Genomic DNA, 12,776 nt, shown 5'->3' with positions numbered 1-12,776 from the left:
CACAAAGCCCCTCCAAGCAGCAAGATCCAAACTTGAAGTACCAGTCCTGACAGCGACCCAAAGCTGTGAATCACTGCACCAGCACAACAGCAGCCCTTCCTGGTAAACGTTCTGTGTGTGATTTTTTCTATCTATGGTCAAGCCTCGAGTGTAACAGATATATACCCAAAAGTGGCAGCTCAGGGCTAGGCTAGAGGTTGCTTTGAGCACTGTGTGTGTACATTTTTCTCTCCTCTAGTCCACACTGGGAGCACATTGCTGTTACTACAACAGCATCCACTATTATGCCAGACTGTCTTCAGGAGCCCGGCAGCAGGTGCCCAGCTGGCCTACTTGTGCTAATCATCTGCAATCTTCCTTTTCCCCACAGCTTCAGCCCCCTTTAAGTTCCGCTCAGGAAAAAGTAAAAACAAACACACAGACAAAAAAAAACATCGCCACCTTCCAAAATGAGAACACCACTCCAGCTGAGTAGCAGACCTTGTACAAGCTGAGAACATAGAAGATAAGTCAGTGTACAAACAGGCAGCTCGTAACACATCAGGAGAAATAGTCCACAGAAGTATCTCATGCACCTGCTTCGAGCAAAAAAATCAAACACATTTCAGATCAGTTTAAACCACTTTGACATCATTTTTGAGGTGTTCTCCCAGAGAGAACCAGCCAGTACATAGTCCGGGAGTGAGACAACACCAAACAAAGTGTATGGGGACATGTGCCACCTTGCTCTCTGTAGCAGGCCAGCAGTATGACACAGGGTCAGAGGAAACAAAGGCTGGAGCAAGAGAGGCTGTGCAGTATCAAGACAATTTTGAACACAAATAAAGCCCATTCCTGTCAGACTTTCCCCTGAACATGCTTGCCTACCGGCTGCAAACTGTGCCAAGTAGCTGTCCAAAAATGGAGCAGCCGGTTGCACCAGTCCCTGCTGACTGGAAGTAAGGGGCAGTGAGCACCAGCCACAGCCAACTAAGATAACTCCTGAAAAACAAGGTGATGTCAGACCAGCACAAAACTGATGCCAGCCAGCAAGGTGCCCTGGCAGCAGCCACTCTAGCACAGGATTATGCAAGACTCAGATGCCTCAGTATGACAGAACAAGAGGCTCCATAGGGAGGAACGCGTTGTACCTGAAAGCTGAAGGACAGGTGGTGCTCGGACACCTGAGCTGCAGCAGTGCTGCTCCAGCACTCCTGTGCTTCTCTCCTTGTCAGGTTAAACAAGGGATAGCACACTTTTTTTTGCAGCGCATGGACAATAGCACCCCACAGCACCAAGGCACTGGTGTGCACCACAGTCCATCAGATAAGTCCAAAGGACATGTAGCCTCCTCTGTGCTTGCTGATAGCTTTAAGAAGTCTCACTTTCAGAGAAGAATGAGTAAAACCAACTAGAATAAAGAAGACTCCTCACTCCTCTCTATTTCCCACTCTAGGAGCAGCAGATGCAGCAACAGTTTAAAAGACATTAAGCACAGATTGGGAAAATTCTTACTGAACATGCAGACATAGGTCTGTTATCTAAGAGATTTGGGTTTAATTCACACTGAGAATACTGAGCATTATTTCAATATCTATTATATAAACAATATACTGATAATCAACTGGGTGGGATCTTATTCAACATAAGTTATAAATAAAAATAACTAGAAGAAAAGGACTTTGGACTCCTCACTTGCAGCTCAGCTAGCTCTTCTCCAAAGATATCTGGCATAAAGATATGTGTATTATACATCCACGATAGGGGAAAAAACAGTCTGAAAGCTCCAATCACCATGGGAAAGCTGTAATTGCCAAGGTTAAAATGGCAGATTCTTACAACATTTGTAAAGCAATGGAAGCCACAAGCTGCCTCAAGGCGAATGGCCACACCCTATGCTCTTCTTTGGTTAGAAAATAGGAAGAAGATTTTGAAGAAATAAGCCTGTGGCAGGTCTGCCAGGAAGCAGCAGTGGGATTTACAGGACAGAAGCAATTGGATCCACCATTTGGAGCTCAGCAGCCTCTGCAGGTAAGGTGTGAGGCTTCCACAGATGTTGAGTAGGGACAAGTTGGCCCAAGTATCACAAGATAAACATGGAGTTTAATTTTTTGGACTCCCCATTTCTCCAGCAACCAAGTGCCAGCTCCAGAATATGAGCAGCATCATGCTGCTGTCAGAGAGCAGAGATATCCACATCCAGACACTACACCATACGAGTCTTCATCTCCTCTGCACCACACAGCCAGAAAAAGCCCTGCCTCAACTACCACGCCTGAACTCTCTTTTCTCTTGGCAATTAAGAATGAGAGCAAGTCCATTAGCCACGCTGAATCATTTCAAGGGAATTTCACACCCAGTTTTAAATTCAAAATTTTAAAGAAATGCTTATTACATAGCTCAGTTTAATTCAAACTTAGAACCTATGCAGCTTATTTCCATTGTCAGTGATAAGTCTCCATTTTGTCAAAAGGAAATTCTGTCTGCAGTTGATAAAGAAACACTGGTCTTCAAAGTATATCCCAAATATTTAACTACACTCTCATGCTTCCACAGACACATAACAGCACAGAAAATTTGTGCACATCAATCCAGAATATCTTCTAACAGAGAATCAGGCTGTAATTAAGACATATCATGACATAAGGAAGATTAGCATGTTTGGCATGATAGTTTCCTTATAAGCTGGAGGCAGAAACAAGTTCCTTGTCAGTGGAAACATACTGTGAGGGCATTAGGACACAGATAAAAGGTGTCTCCTTGCTGGCATTCATTAGTTTTTAACAGCTTGAAGGAAAGGGAGGAGCACAGGGTATCAACTGTAATTGGTTTTAAGGGTATCCCTTGTTGATGGAACACAAATATACAGCAGTCCAGATTTAGGCCCACCCCCTTACCATCAAGAGCCTGGATTATAAACTTTTATCCCTACTCTGCAACACCAGATGGTAGCTCACATACATTTCAATTATTTATTGAATAGGCACTTTGTTATACCAGGGTAATCCCACACTGCAGTAAGAACTACACACTGTTTTTATTGCGAGCTATACTTTTCATCAAGTCAGTAACCTTTTCACATTCAGTGAACACAATAAATAGAATTAAAAGAAGCGATTTTATAAACAATTGGATAATCGGCCTCTCCATCACACAGAAAATGACAACGCAGGGATCAATCAGTGAGATACAACCACCAGCAGTGCTATAGAAAAAGCACATCATTCTCTGGCCTGCCCCAAATCCTTTCCTCAACTTCAGTGCTCAAAGTACCTTTGCAGTCTGATCTATCACACTTAACAGTTTGCTGGTGCTCACCCGTTCAAGCCATTGGCTTAAAAGCAAAACACCCTGAATGCACTTCGCAGAAGATGCACAAAGCTCCCACGACAAAACAAATAATCAATGTTCCCCGGGCTGCAGCCTTGGGGGGCAGATGTGATAAAGTGGTTAATTATTCAGTTGGCAATCGCATTACTGACGTCAATAGAAGAGTCCAGGAAGTGAATCCTCTTAGTTTGTTAGTGTATGACAAAGAGTGGTGGTCCCCACAGAAATTAAGGAGAACCAGCTGTCCCTTCATGGTAGTGCTCTGGTCTGTAGTGCTGAAGACGCACATTTGCATTTACTGAAGTAAATCTGCCCCTCCCTCTCCCTTAGGAAATCCTTTGTTTTCTTGGTTGTTTTTTGTTGTTTTGGCGGCTTTTTTTAAGAGTGGTCTTTTAAGGCCTAATTAACTGTACATGCATGAAACAGCTGATAAACGGGACAATGTACTCGTGAGCAATGATGTCTCCTCCCTCCCCTTCAATTCTCATTTCCATAGAGAAGTTAAGTCACCTTCATCATGCATTATTATTCATAACTTACTCAGCTGAATAAACCAGTCAGCCACCATGGCCGCTTTAACATAAATTCATTTAGACTTGCAGCAGGGAAGGATCTCTGCTCTCCACATACCTGTAGTCAATAGCCTTTAACTAAATAACACTGGATAGGAAACTTTTATCCTAAGTGTTACCAAAAGTATCCACATTTTCTTTTGTCAGCGCTCTCCGGACTACAGGAGGTCTCTCATTATCAGGCTGCTTAGGTCTTATAAAGGCCGCCTAGAAACGCTCTGTCCTTCGCGGGCATACCCAAATTACAAAAAAGACTGCATGATGAACGGGAGCTGTTGTTTCTTCAAGACATACACATACACGCCCTCTCCAAAGCAACGACCCGGCACCAGAGCAGCATTTCAAAGCCTGAGCCTGCTGTGCTCCCCTCCTCCCCTCCCCCAGGTAGGAAACCCTCCGAGGAGCGCCGGATTAGCCTGACATTTCGGGCTAAGCCAAGCAGGGTTTCAGGCCAAGGACACTCCGGTGCTCTTCCTGCCGCCGGCTGCCAAGCGGTTCGCCTGGGACCGAGGGAGGAGACCTGCGGGGTCAAGGCCCGGCTGGCGGCGGGGGTGTTCCCCAGGGAGGCGCCGCATCCAGGGGCGGCGTCTCCGGCCGCCGCCGGGAGCAAGGAGCACCGTGCGGGGCCGGGCCGCTCCCGGCCCCTCGCCCCTCGCCGCCCCTGGCCCCGGCCCCAGCCCCCCGGGCTCACCCCACTCGAGGAAGTCGGACACGTATCGGTCGCGGCGGAGCGGCGAGTCGCGGCTGCACTCGGCGTAGACGCCGACCAGGAGGTCGAGCAGGGTCTCCACGCTCAGCACGCTGTCGTGCCGCTGCGGCCCGTCCAGCACCAGCTGTTCCAGCCGCTTCAGCCGCACCTTGGCCGACATGGTGCCGCTGGGGCGGCGGGCGCGGGGTGCGGGCGGGACGGGGCTGGGGCGAAGGCCCCGGGGCTCAGCCGCGCTCGGCAGCCCCGCGCCGCCTCCCGCGGCCGAGCGGCTCCTTCCGCGGGCTCCGCCTCAGGCGCGGACGGTCCATGGGCCGGACCCGGCCACCCCCCACCCCGCTGCGCTGCGGCCTCGCCCCGGCAGCGGCAGGGAAGGGAAGGGAAGGGCCGATCCCGCTCCCGCTGCTCCTCCCCCGGCCCGGCGCGGCCCTCGGAGCGGCCCCGGCCACGCCCCCCGCGCAGCGCCCGCGCGCTCCGACGTGGGCGGGGCCGCGCAGGAAGGTTGGGCTGAGCGGCGACCCGTAGCGGCAGATTCGCCGCGGAGCGGGCGGGGGGCGGCGCATGAGGAGCGTCCGCGGCGGCACTTTCGTGTGTCCCGCTGTGTGTGAGAGAGAGTGTGTGTGTGTGTGTCTGTGTGTGTCTGTGTGTGTGTGTCTGTGTGTGTGTCTGTGTGTGTGTGTCTGTGTGTGTGTGTCTGTGTGTGTGTGTCTGTGTGTGTGAGTGTGTGTGTGTGAGTGTGTGTGTGTGTGAGTGTGTCTGTGTGTCTGTGTCTCTGTGTGTGTCTGTGTGTGTGTCTGTGTGTCTGTGGCTGTGTGTGTGTGTGAGTTTGGGTGTGTGAGTGTGTGTGTGAGTGTGTCTGTGTGTGTTTGTGTGTGTGAGTGTGTGTGTGAGTGTGTGTGTGTCTGTGTGTGTCTGTGTGTCTGTGGCTGTGTGTGTGTGAGTTTGGGTGTGTGAGTTTGGGTGTGTGAGTGTGTGTGTGAGTGTGTGTGTGTGTGTGTCTGTGGCTCTGTGTGTGTGTGTGTGTGTCTGTCTGTGTGTGTGTGTCTGTCTGTGTGTGTGTGTCTGTCTGTGTCTGTGTGTGTGTGTCTGTGTGTGTGTGTCTGTGTGTGTGTGTGTGTGTATCTGTGTCTGTGTGTCTGTGTGTGTGTGTGTGTGTGTGTGTATCTGTGTCTGTGTGTCTGTGTGTGTGTGTGTCTGTGTGTGTGTGTCTGTGTGTGTGTGTCTGTGTGTGTGTGTCTGTGTGTGTGTCTCTGTGTGTGTGTGTCTGTGTGTGTGTGTCTGTGTGTGTGTCTCTGTGTGTGTGTGTCTGTGTGTGTGTCTCTGTGTGTGTGTGTCTCTGTGTGTGTGTGTCTCTGTGTGTGTGTGTCTCTGTGTGTGTGTGTCTCTGTGTGTGTGTGTGTCTGTCTGTGTGTGTGTCTGTCTGTGTGTGTGTGTGTGTGTGAGAGAGTGTGTGTGTGATTGTGTGAGTGTGTGAGTGTGTGAGTGTGTGAGTGTGTGAGTGTGTGAGTGTGTGAGTGTGTGTGTGTGTGAGTGTGTGTGTGTGAGTGTGTGAGAGTGTGTGTGTGTGAGTGTGAGAGTGTGTGAGAGTGTGTGAGTATGTGAGTGTGTGTGTGTGTGAGTGTGTGTGTGTGTGTGTGAGAGTGTGTGATTGTGTGTGTGTGTGTGTGAGTGTGTGTGTGTGTGAGTGTGTGTGTGTGTGAGTGTGTGTGAGTGTGTGAGAGTGTGTGAGTGTGTGAGTGTGTGTGAGTGTGTGAGTGTGTGTGAGTGTGTGAGTGTGTGAGTGTGTGTGTGTGTGAGAGTGTGTGAGAGTGTGTGAGTGTGTGTGTGTGTGTGTGTGTGTGTGTGAGTGTGTGTGAGATCTCCTTCGGGAGGGCCTCTGATGTGAGACGTTGGTGTACTTTCGAGCCTGAGAAAGGAGATCTAATCAGTGGAACAGCATCCCTTACTCAAGGGCATGGGCGGAGCTCACAAGCTTTAGGGATGCAGTAAAGCGAGATGTTGACATGTCTATGTTTACAGAATCACATAATGGGTCAGGTTGGAAGGGACCACAGTGCATTGTCTGCTCCAACCTCCCTTGCTCAAGCAGGGTCATCCCAAAGAATATGGCACAGGGTTGCATCCAAATGGTTATTGAATATCAGCAGTGAAGGAGAGTCCACACCCTCTTTGGTCAACCTGTTCCAGTGCTGGGTCACTGCACAGTAAAGTAGTTCTTCCTCGTGTTCAGGTGGAACTTCCTGTGCATCAGATTTTGCCCATTGCCTCTTGTCCTATTGCTCAGCATCACTGAGGAGAGCCCGGCTCCATCCTCCTGGCACCCACCCTCCAAATACTTATAGGCAGTGATGAGGTCCCCTCTAGGCTGTCTCTGCTCAAAGCTGAACAGCCCCAGCTCCCTGAGCCTTTCTCGTAAAAGAGATGTGCCAGCCCCTCAACCATCTTTGTTGCCCTCCACTGATTCCGCACCAGGAGCTCCATGTCTCTCTATACATTGCTAACTTGGCAAAATACTCAAGGTCCATGTATCCTACAGCTGAACTATCTTAATTGTAATACTAAAAATCACACCTACATGTCAAAAAGACCCCTGCCCAGGTGAAGACCCTCCCTCTGAACATGCACAGAAGTTAGCTGGGCTTACTTAACTTGTATGGAAATTACTAACAAATCCTAATAGACGGGTTGTATTTAGAAAGTTACTAACTCTGAATTTCTGTATACAAATAATAGGTGGACAGTCTGGTGGCAGATGCCTGATTTGTGCAATACCACTGGGCACCCAGGCTTGTGCAACCGTGAAATAAATAATCAATGTCTCTCCTGAGTGTGCAATTGCTGGCTTGCTGCACATCAGGTGACGAATCGCATTTTCTGGACAACTTGTGTGTCCCAGCCTGGCTCTCCTGGCTCTGTGTGTGTGTGTGTGTCTGTGTGTGTGTGTCTGTGTGTGCGCCCCAGCCTGTGCCATCCCAGCAGGGCTCCAGGGCAAAGTCCCCTCTACCCAGGTCCACACCTGGCTTCCCACAAAGGATGAGACTGACCCCAGAGAACTTCACTGGGCACTATGGGCACTGGGAGACTTCCCTGGCTGGAGTGAGACCTTCTGTTTCCCAGCCTTGGCCATGATTCCCTGCTCTGTGGCTGGGCTTGCCTTAGTGGCAACAGATGTGGGGCTGACAGGGTAGACATGGCCTCACAGCAGGACATGGTGCCTGGAAGCTGTGGCTTTCTATAGCTTTCAGAACATCCCTGGTGATAGGGCTTTATTTCCCAGTAGCAGCAGCTTGCCTGGGCAAAGAGAGCCCTATGTAGTAACAGCTGTTGTCCTCATTCCCTTGAAGAGAAGGGACCTGGGTGTAAGGCACTCAAAACTTTCTGCAGTGCTGCTTTTTTTCTTTCTCATCACAACTTATTCTGAGAACTGTTTTCTGTGGAGCCTGCAGCACCTCAAGGCAAGATGCTGAGTAGCTTGGGATGGGAGTTTACTTCTGTAGGAATGCAGCCAGTCAGGTCCTGATGCAAAGCTGAACTGGCAAGGATGCCATTTCCTTGCTTGTCTCCCCCGGCAAGTAGTTGGAGTGCTGTGTGCTCAAAACCATCACACCGGAAAGAGAGGCAGCCAAGTGCTGGTTCTGTCAGGGCTGGGAACCCCCTGCCTCTGGCAGCAGGAGCTGGACGAGGGTTTGCACCATGGTGGCTGCAGTTGCCAGGGCTCCTTCATAGTCAGATGTGACATGTCAGTCATTGCTGAAAGACCTGAACGTTCTCATCCATCACCTTCAGGGCCAATGGCGAGGCCAAACCCAACCAGTGCTGCACACAGGGAGCTGCCCTTTTCAAAGGGTCAGGAGCATAACCAGGTAGAGATAGATGGATTATTGTGTAGCAGAAAGTATTACTTCTAATGTGACAGAGAGGTCCAGCTGATGATTACAGAAATACTTGTTGCCAGGTATGTTTGATATCTCTTTGGCACCAAACACTTGTTATATCTGAGACCTATTCATAATAATACTGTGCTGTGCATTTGGACCCATACCTGGGTCTAGAAGATACAGGCATGTTAGGACCTGTTCATTCTAAAAAATGCAAGTCGATAGAAGATCCTGTGAATCATACTTTTATACTGAGAACCTGTAATTTTAAAACAAAGAGAACCCACAGTGGACTAAAATAGTTTTGTTTTTCCTGAATAACTTCTATCTCTTTGTACTTCCTTCTGAAAACATCCACTTGGAAAAAAAAAACCCAAAACATTTCACAGCAGATCTCAAAGTTTTCGTTGTTCTCTCTCTGTGTTCCTCCTTGGTTACAATTGTTTCACCTGACCTCAAACTGTGTCATATCACAGATACATTCATTTACAGGATCCTTGGCATTTTAACAGTCACAATTGTTTTTCTGGTGCTGTTCCTTTATTTAAAAGAAGACCTTAACATTTTCTGCTTATTCCCACTTTGGAGACTCATTTTCCGGCAGTTGATCAGAGTAATGGCTGGGGAGAACAGAGTTTTAAAGATCCTGTTACAATATCTATCTTTCCCCTTCTTATCTGTTCTTGCAGGTGTTGATTATCATCACCTCCCTCGGCAAGGAAGAGATAAAGGAGGCGGCAACTGGGTGAAGAAATAGCCATTCCTGCCCACCAATTGCTCTATTGTTTCCAGTCTCCTCAGTCTGTTTTACATTAGTAGAATTCAGGGGTTTTCAGGAGCTATTCTTGACTTACACCAGTCAGAGGGAAGAGCCGGGTCCAGCGCCGGGAAAACGACAGATGGGTGACAGATGATATTGAAGCCGGCTTTAACAGCTATGGAAGGTTTAGTACATCAGACCAGCACGTGCAGGATTATTTATGAGCAAAACTGTAGGTATTCCAGAATGAGTTGAAATTTCATTTAAAGAAACCTTGCAAAGGGTTAAGAGCCTTGTGCATTGTAAATAACGCCGGGTGTTCACAGTAAGGGTTTCAACTACAAAAAAACATACTGACCTGAAAAGTTGGTAGACATTTGGTATTCCTACTAGGAAATACATGCAAGCTTGGAAATGTAGCTGAAGGTATTCTGCTTCTGTTACTCATCTGTGCCAATTCCATAGACTAAAAATAAATGTGATCTGGCTAAAATGAACCAAATGATCCATCTTACCAGTTCCTTTTTTTCCTGTGGCATATTTTAGTGGAAAATTATTTTTAAAAATTCTCTCTCTCTCTCTTTTTAAATTATTAATTTATTTTTTAATGAGTAGATGGGTTCTCAGTTGTTTACCTGGAATTATTATAGACCTGCAGAACTGAATGCACAAAGTCCATATGGCTACTGAAAAGTTTGTTTGGATCCAATCAACTTAGGTCTCTTTATTATTTTTCTTTTTTTGTTGTTGTTTTGGCTGTTCTCCCAGTAACTTAGTAACTAGAAGAGGGAGAAATTCTGTTACAGAATTTTGATGGCAACAGGAAATAGCTGTGTCACCGCTTTATGACTTCAGGAAAATCCACCCACCGATCATTTTGGAATTGAGGAGAATGAAGAAATACAAAGAGTATGGACAGAAATTGCAAACACAGCTCATTAACAAGGAATACCCCATGCTAAAAATAAAAAGAAAAAAAGTGAAGATGTTGCAAATATCTCCTTTGTCCCGTTCAGACAGATAATTCTAGAAAAAGAGAAAAAACTCATCAAGTTGCAATATTTTATTTGCTTTTTGTTTCAATTGTTTTTACATTAGTGAGCAAAGGGGAGACTCTAAAGAGCTAGAAAACCTAGCTAGAAGACCTAAATATATTCTACTAATTAACAAAATTAGATGAATATTTTAACTGAGAGAGAAGATGACTAATGTGCATCAAGGGAGGAGTTTTTCAAGGATCCAGAATGCAAAATATAATTAAATTGAAATCAGAGAAAGCTCATAGTAACAACTTCCAAAGGTAGAATATAGCAAAAAGTTAAATATGCCTAAAAACAACATGACTGTTTTGTTATCAAGGACTTTCCTTCCTGGAATTATTTTTTAGGAAACTGTCACCTTTGCAGCTCTGTTTGTATTTGGCAATATTCTAAAAGATTCTTTCTTGCCAAAAGCAGTGTAAATCTACAGCTGTCATCCATACTGGGAGCCAAAAATAATCCGTCAGTGGGGCTGTCTGATGACGTTGCATCATGTAAGCCTGAGCATTGAGCTAATGTACTCAATATTAAAAACAACAGCTAAGTCACCACTAGTGTGATATTAGCTGTGGTGGGAAGTACACAGACAATTTCTCGAAGAAGACAAAGTCTCTGCTCTTTTGGTGATCAATGCTGGAATTTTACTTCAGCTTCCACGGAGCTCTGTCTGCTTCAGCTCACTGGTAATGCACTAGCTGAGCAAGGCAGTTTCACAAATGCTCTTGCCTTTGCACATGATGATGAGTGAAGTGGGAGGAAAGAAAGGGCAGTTGTTCACGGGAAAGTGCTGGGAAGGGCTAAGAGTCTGGTCATGTCCAATTTTCAGTAAAATGCTTTCTCATAACAATAATTAAAAAAAAAAAAAGGAGCAGCAAAGCCATTTGGCAGGCTACCTCCTGTTAAGTGCATTCTGCCATTACATGCATTTGTTAGCAGTGCTTCTGTATTGCTTTTGTAAGCATCTAGATTTTAGTGATGGTATAACCCAACATTTTGAACTGAAAGTGAAGCAAACTGGGATATGAAAAGTTTTTTACTTGGTGCATGCTTTCTTAAAGAGAACAAAAAATAAAGAAGCAAAATATCATTAGGTGTGTTAGTAGAGACTTTTAGGAATCTTATCACTTCTGACTGGTTTGCTTTGCAGGATTTAGGGAGCAGAGTGGTATAATAGGCAAAGAAACCATGCTAATACCTTACTTCTTCCAGTCTAGTTGCAGCAGGTTCCCAAACACATAATTTTATCCCTCAGTATTTTTTCTTGCTCATATAGTTGTCTTACTCAAAAATTTCTGCCTATATCTCTACCTGAAAGAAGGGAACTTGCCTCTCTGCTGCTGTTTCAGGAAACTGTCAGTCTTATTGATCTATATGTTTCCTGATTACAGGCAGTTTAATATAAGGACCCTGAAATGGATCCCATCAAATTAACAGGCTTCCCATTCCATTCACGCTTCGAGAGCAGCATTAACTGAAGTGGGCAGCTGCTTTCATCAAAATCATTATGAGATCACTTGTTCTTGTCTTTCCCCTTTTTTCCTTTTTCTTCTCCCCTCACCCCCACCCCAGGATTTGTCTGAAAATGACTGAAGTGTACAAAACTAGGGGTTTAGATGAGGTCATTGTTGTGGACATCTGGAACAGAATGTCATCACCACATTTAGGCAAGACAACAGCTCGTTTTTATTCCAGTTCTGATTTCAAGTCCACAGTATCCTAAGAAAAACATTGGCTCAATGATCCTGTCTGTTTAGGCACATGGCAGTATTGAAAGACTGACAAAACAAAACATAAACCCCTCCTTAGAGTTCAGATCTCTGCTTCTTTAGGGATCTTCCAAGAAGGTGGAAGAAGTGGTACGGAGATGATGTTAAAAACCCAAATATTCATCGCCAGTTATGACACCTTGCAAGTCACAGCACCACGTCTTGCTCTCTGTACAGCTGCCATTTTGTCATTTAATAGTGTTGTGTTACTGCAACTTCACATCTGCCAGACTCAGTCAGATCAATCTCTGTACAAAGTGTGAAAAACATAGTGTTCCTAGAGGCGATTTTTTTGTGCCTGGGTTGATACTAGACTAAGACTATCTGATTTTGTTTTGTGGGCTTTTTTATTTTTTGCTAGATACTCTGGCACTGTGGTTCAGCCAAGCTGAGAGTCACACTTTGTTGCAGAGAATTAGAGGAGTTTTAGGTGCAAATGATAGGTAGAAAATGTATTCCTTTTTCTTGGCTAATCTGTAGGATTAGTTCTCCTGAGTTGCTGAGAGTAGCAGTGTTATTCATACTGCATTTTAATTTAACACTAATTAATAAATTTTATTTTTTTATGCCTTAAGAGGAATGACTGAAAAATAAAACTTCTCCAGTCTCCTCTCTTGAACCTTTAAAAATCTGTCACTGACTTTAATAGTAGTGTTCCCATGGAGATAAGCACAACTAAGTCTATCTAAAGGGAAAAGAAGTAATCTGCTTTGAATGAAATATTTTTGCATTTTAAGTAATGTTA

The 12,776-nt window shown here is 45.8% G+C and overlaps 1 protein-coding gene across 5 annotated transcripts in view; it reads right to left on the bottom strand.

The window, feature by feature from the left end:
• CDC42BPB (CDC42 binding protein kinase beta) overlaps nucleotides 1-4,969 on the bottom strand; it is a 93,177-nt gene extending 88,208 nt beyond the window's left edge. For 2 of the 5 annotated variants that reach the window (XM_051769471.1, XM_051769472.1), the window contains exon 1: nucleotides 4,573-4,954. In XM_051769471.1, coding sequence (XP_051625431.1) covers nucleotides 4,573-4,750 — 178 coding nt within the window. In that variant the 5' untranslated portion in view covers nucleotides 4,751-4,954. Of the gene's footprint in view, nucleotides 1-4,572 lie in introns of all 5 variants that reach the window. The other 3 variants (XR_007900144.1, XM_051769473.1, XM_051769470.1) reach the window with 3 other exon arrangements.
• Between the last annotated feature and the right edge of the window lie 7,807 nt (nucleotides 4,970-12,776).

The sequence above is a fragment of the Manacus candei genome, unplaced genomic scaffold (assembly GCF_025592945.1).
Source record: "Manacus candei isolate 608988 ecotype Guabito, Panama unplaced genomic scaffold, ASM2559294v1 h1tg000109l, whole genome shotgun sequence".
NCBI classification, from domain to species: Eukaryota; Metazoa; Chordata; class Aves; order Passeriformes; family Pipridae; genus Manacus; species Manacus candei.
Note: the sequence above shows the minus strand (reverse complement) of the source record. Positions and strands in the feature narration are given on the sequence as shown.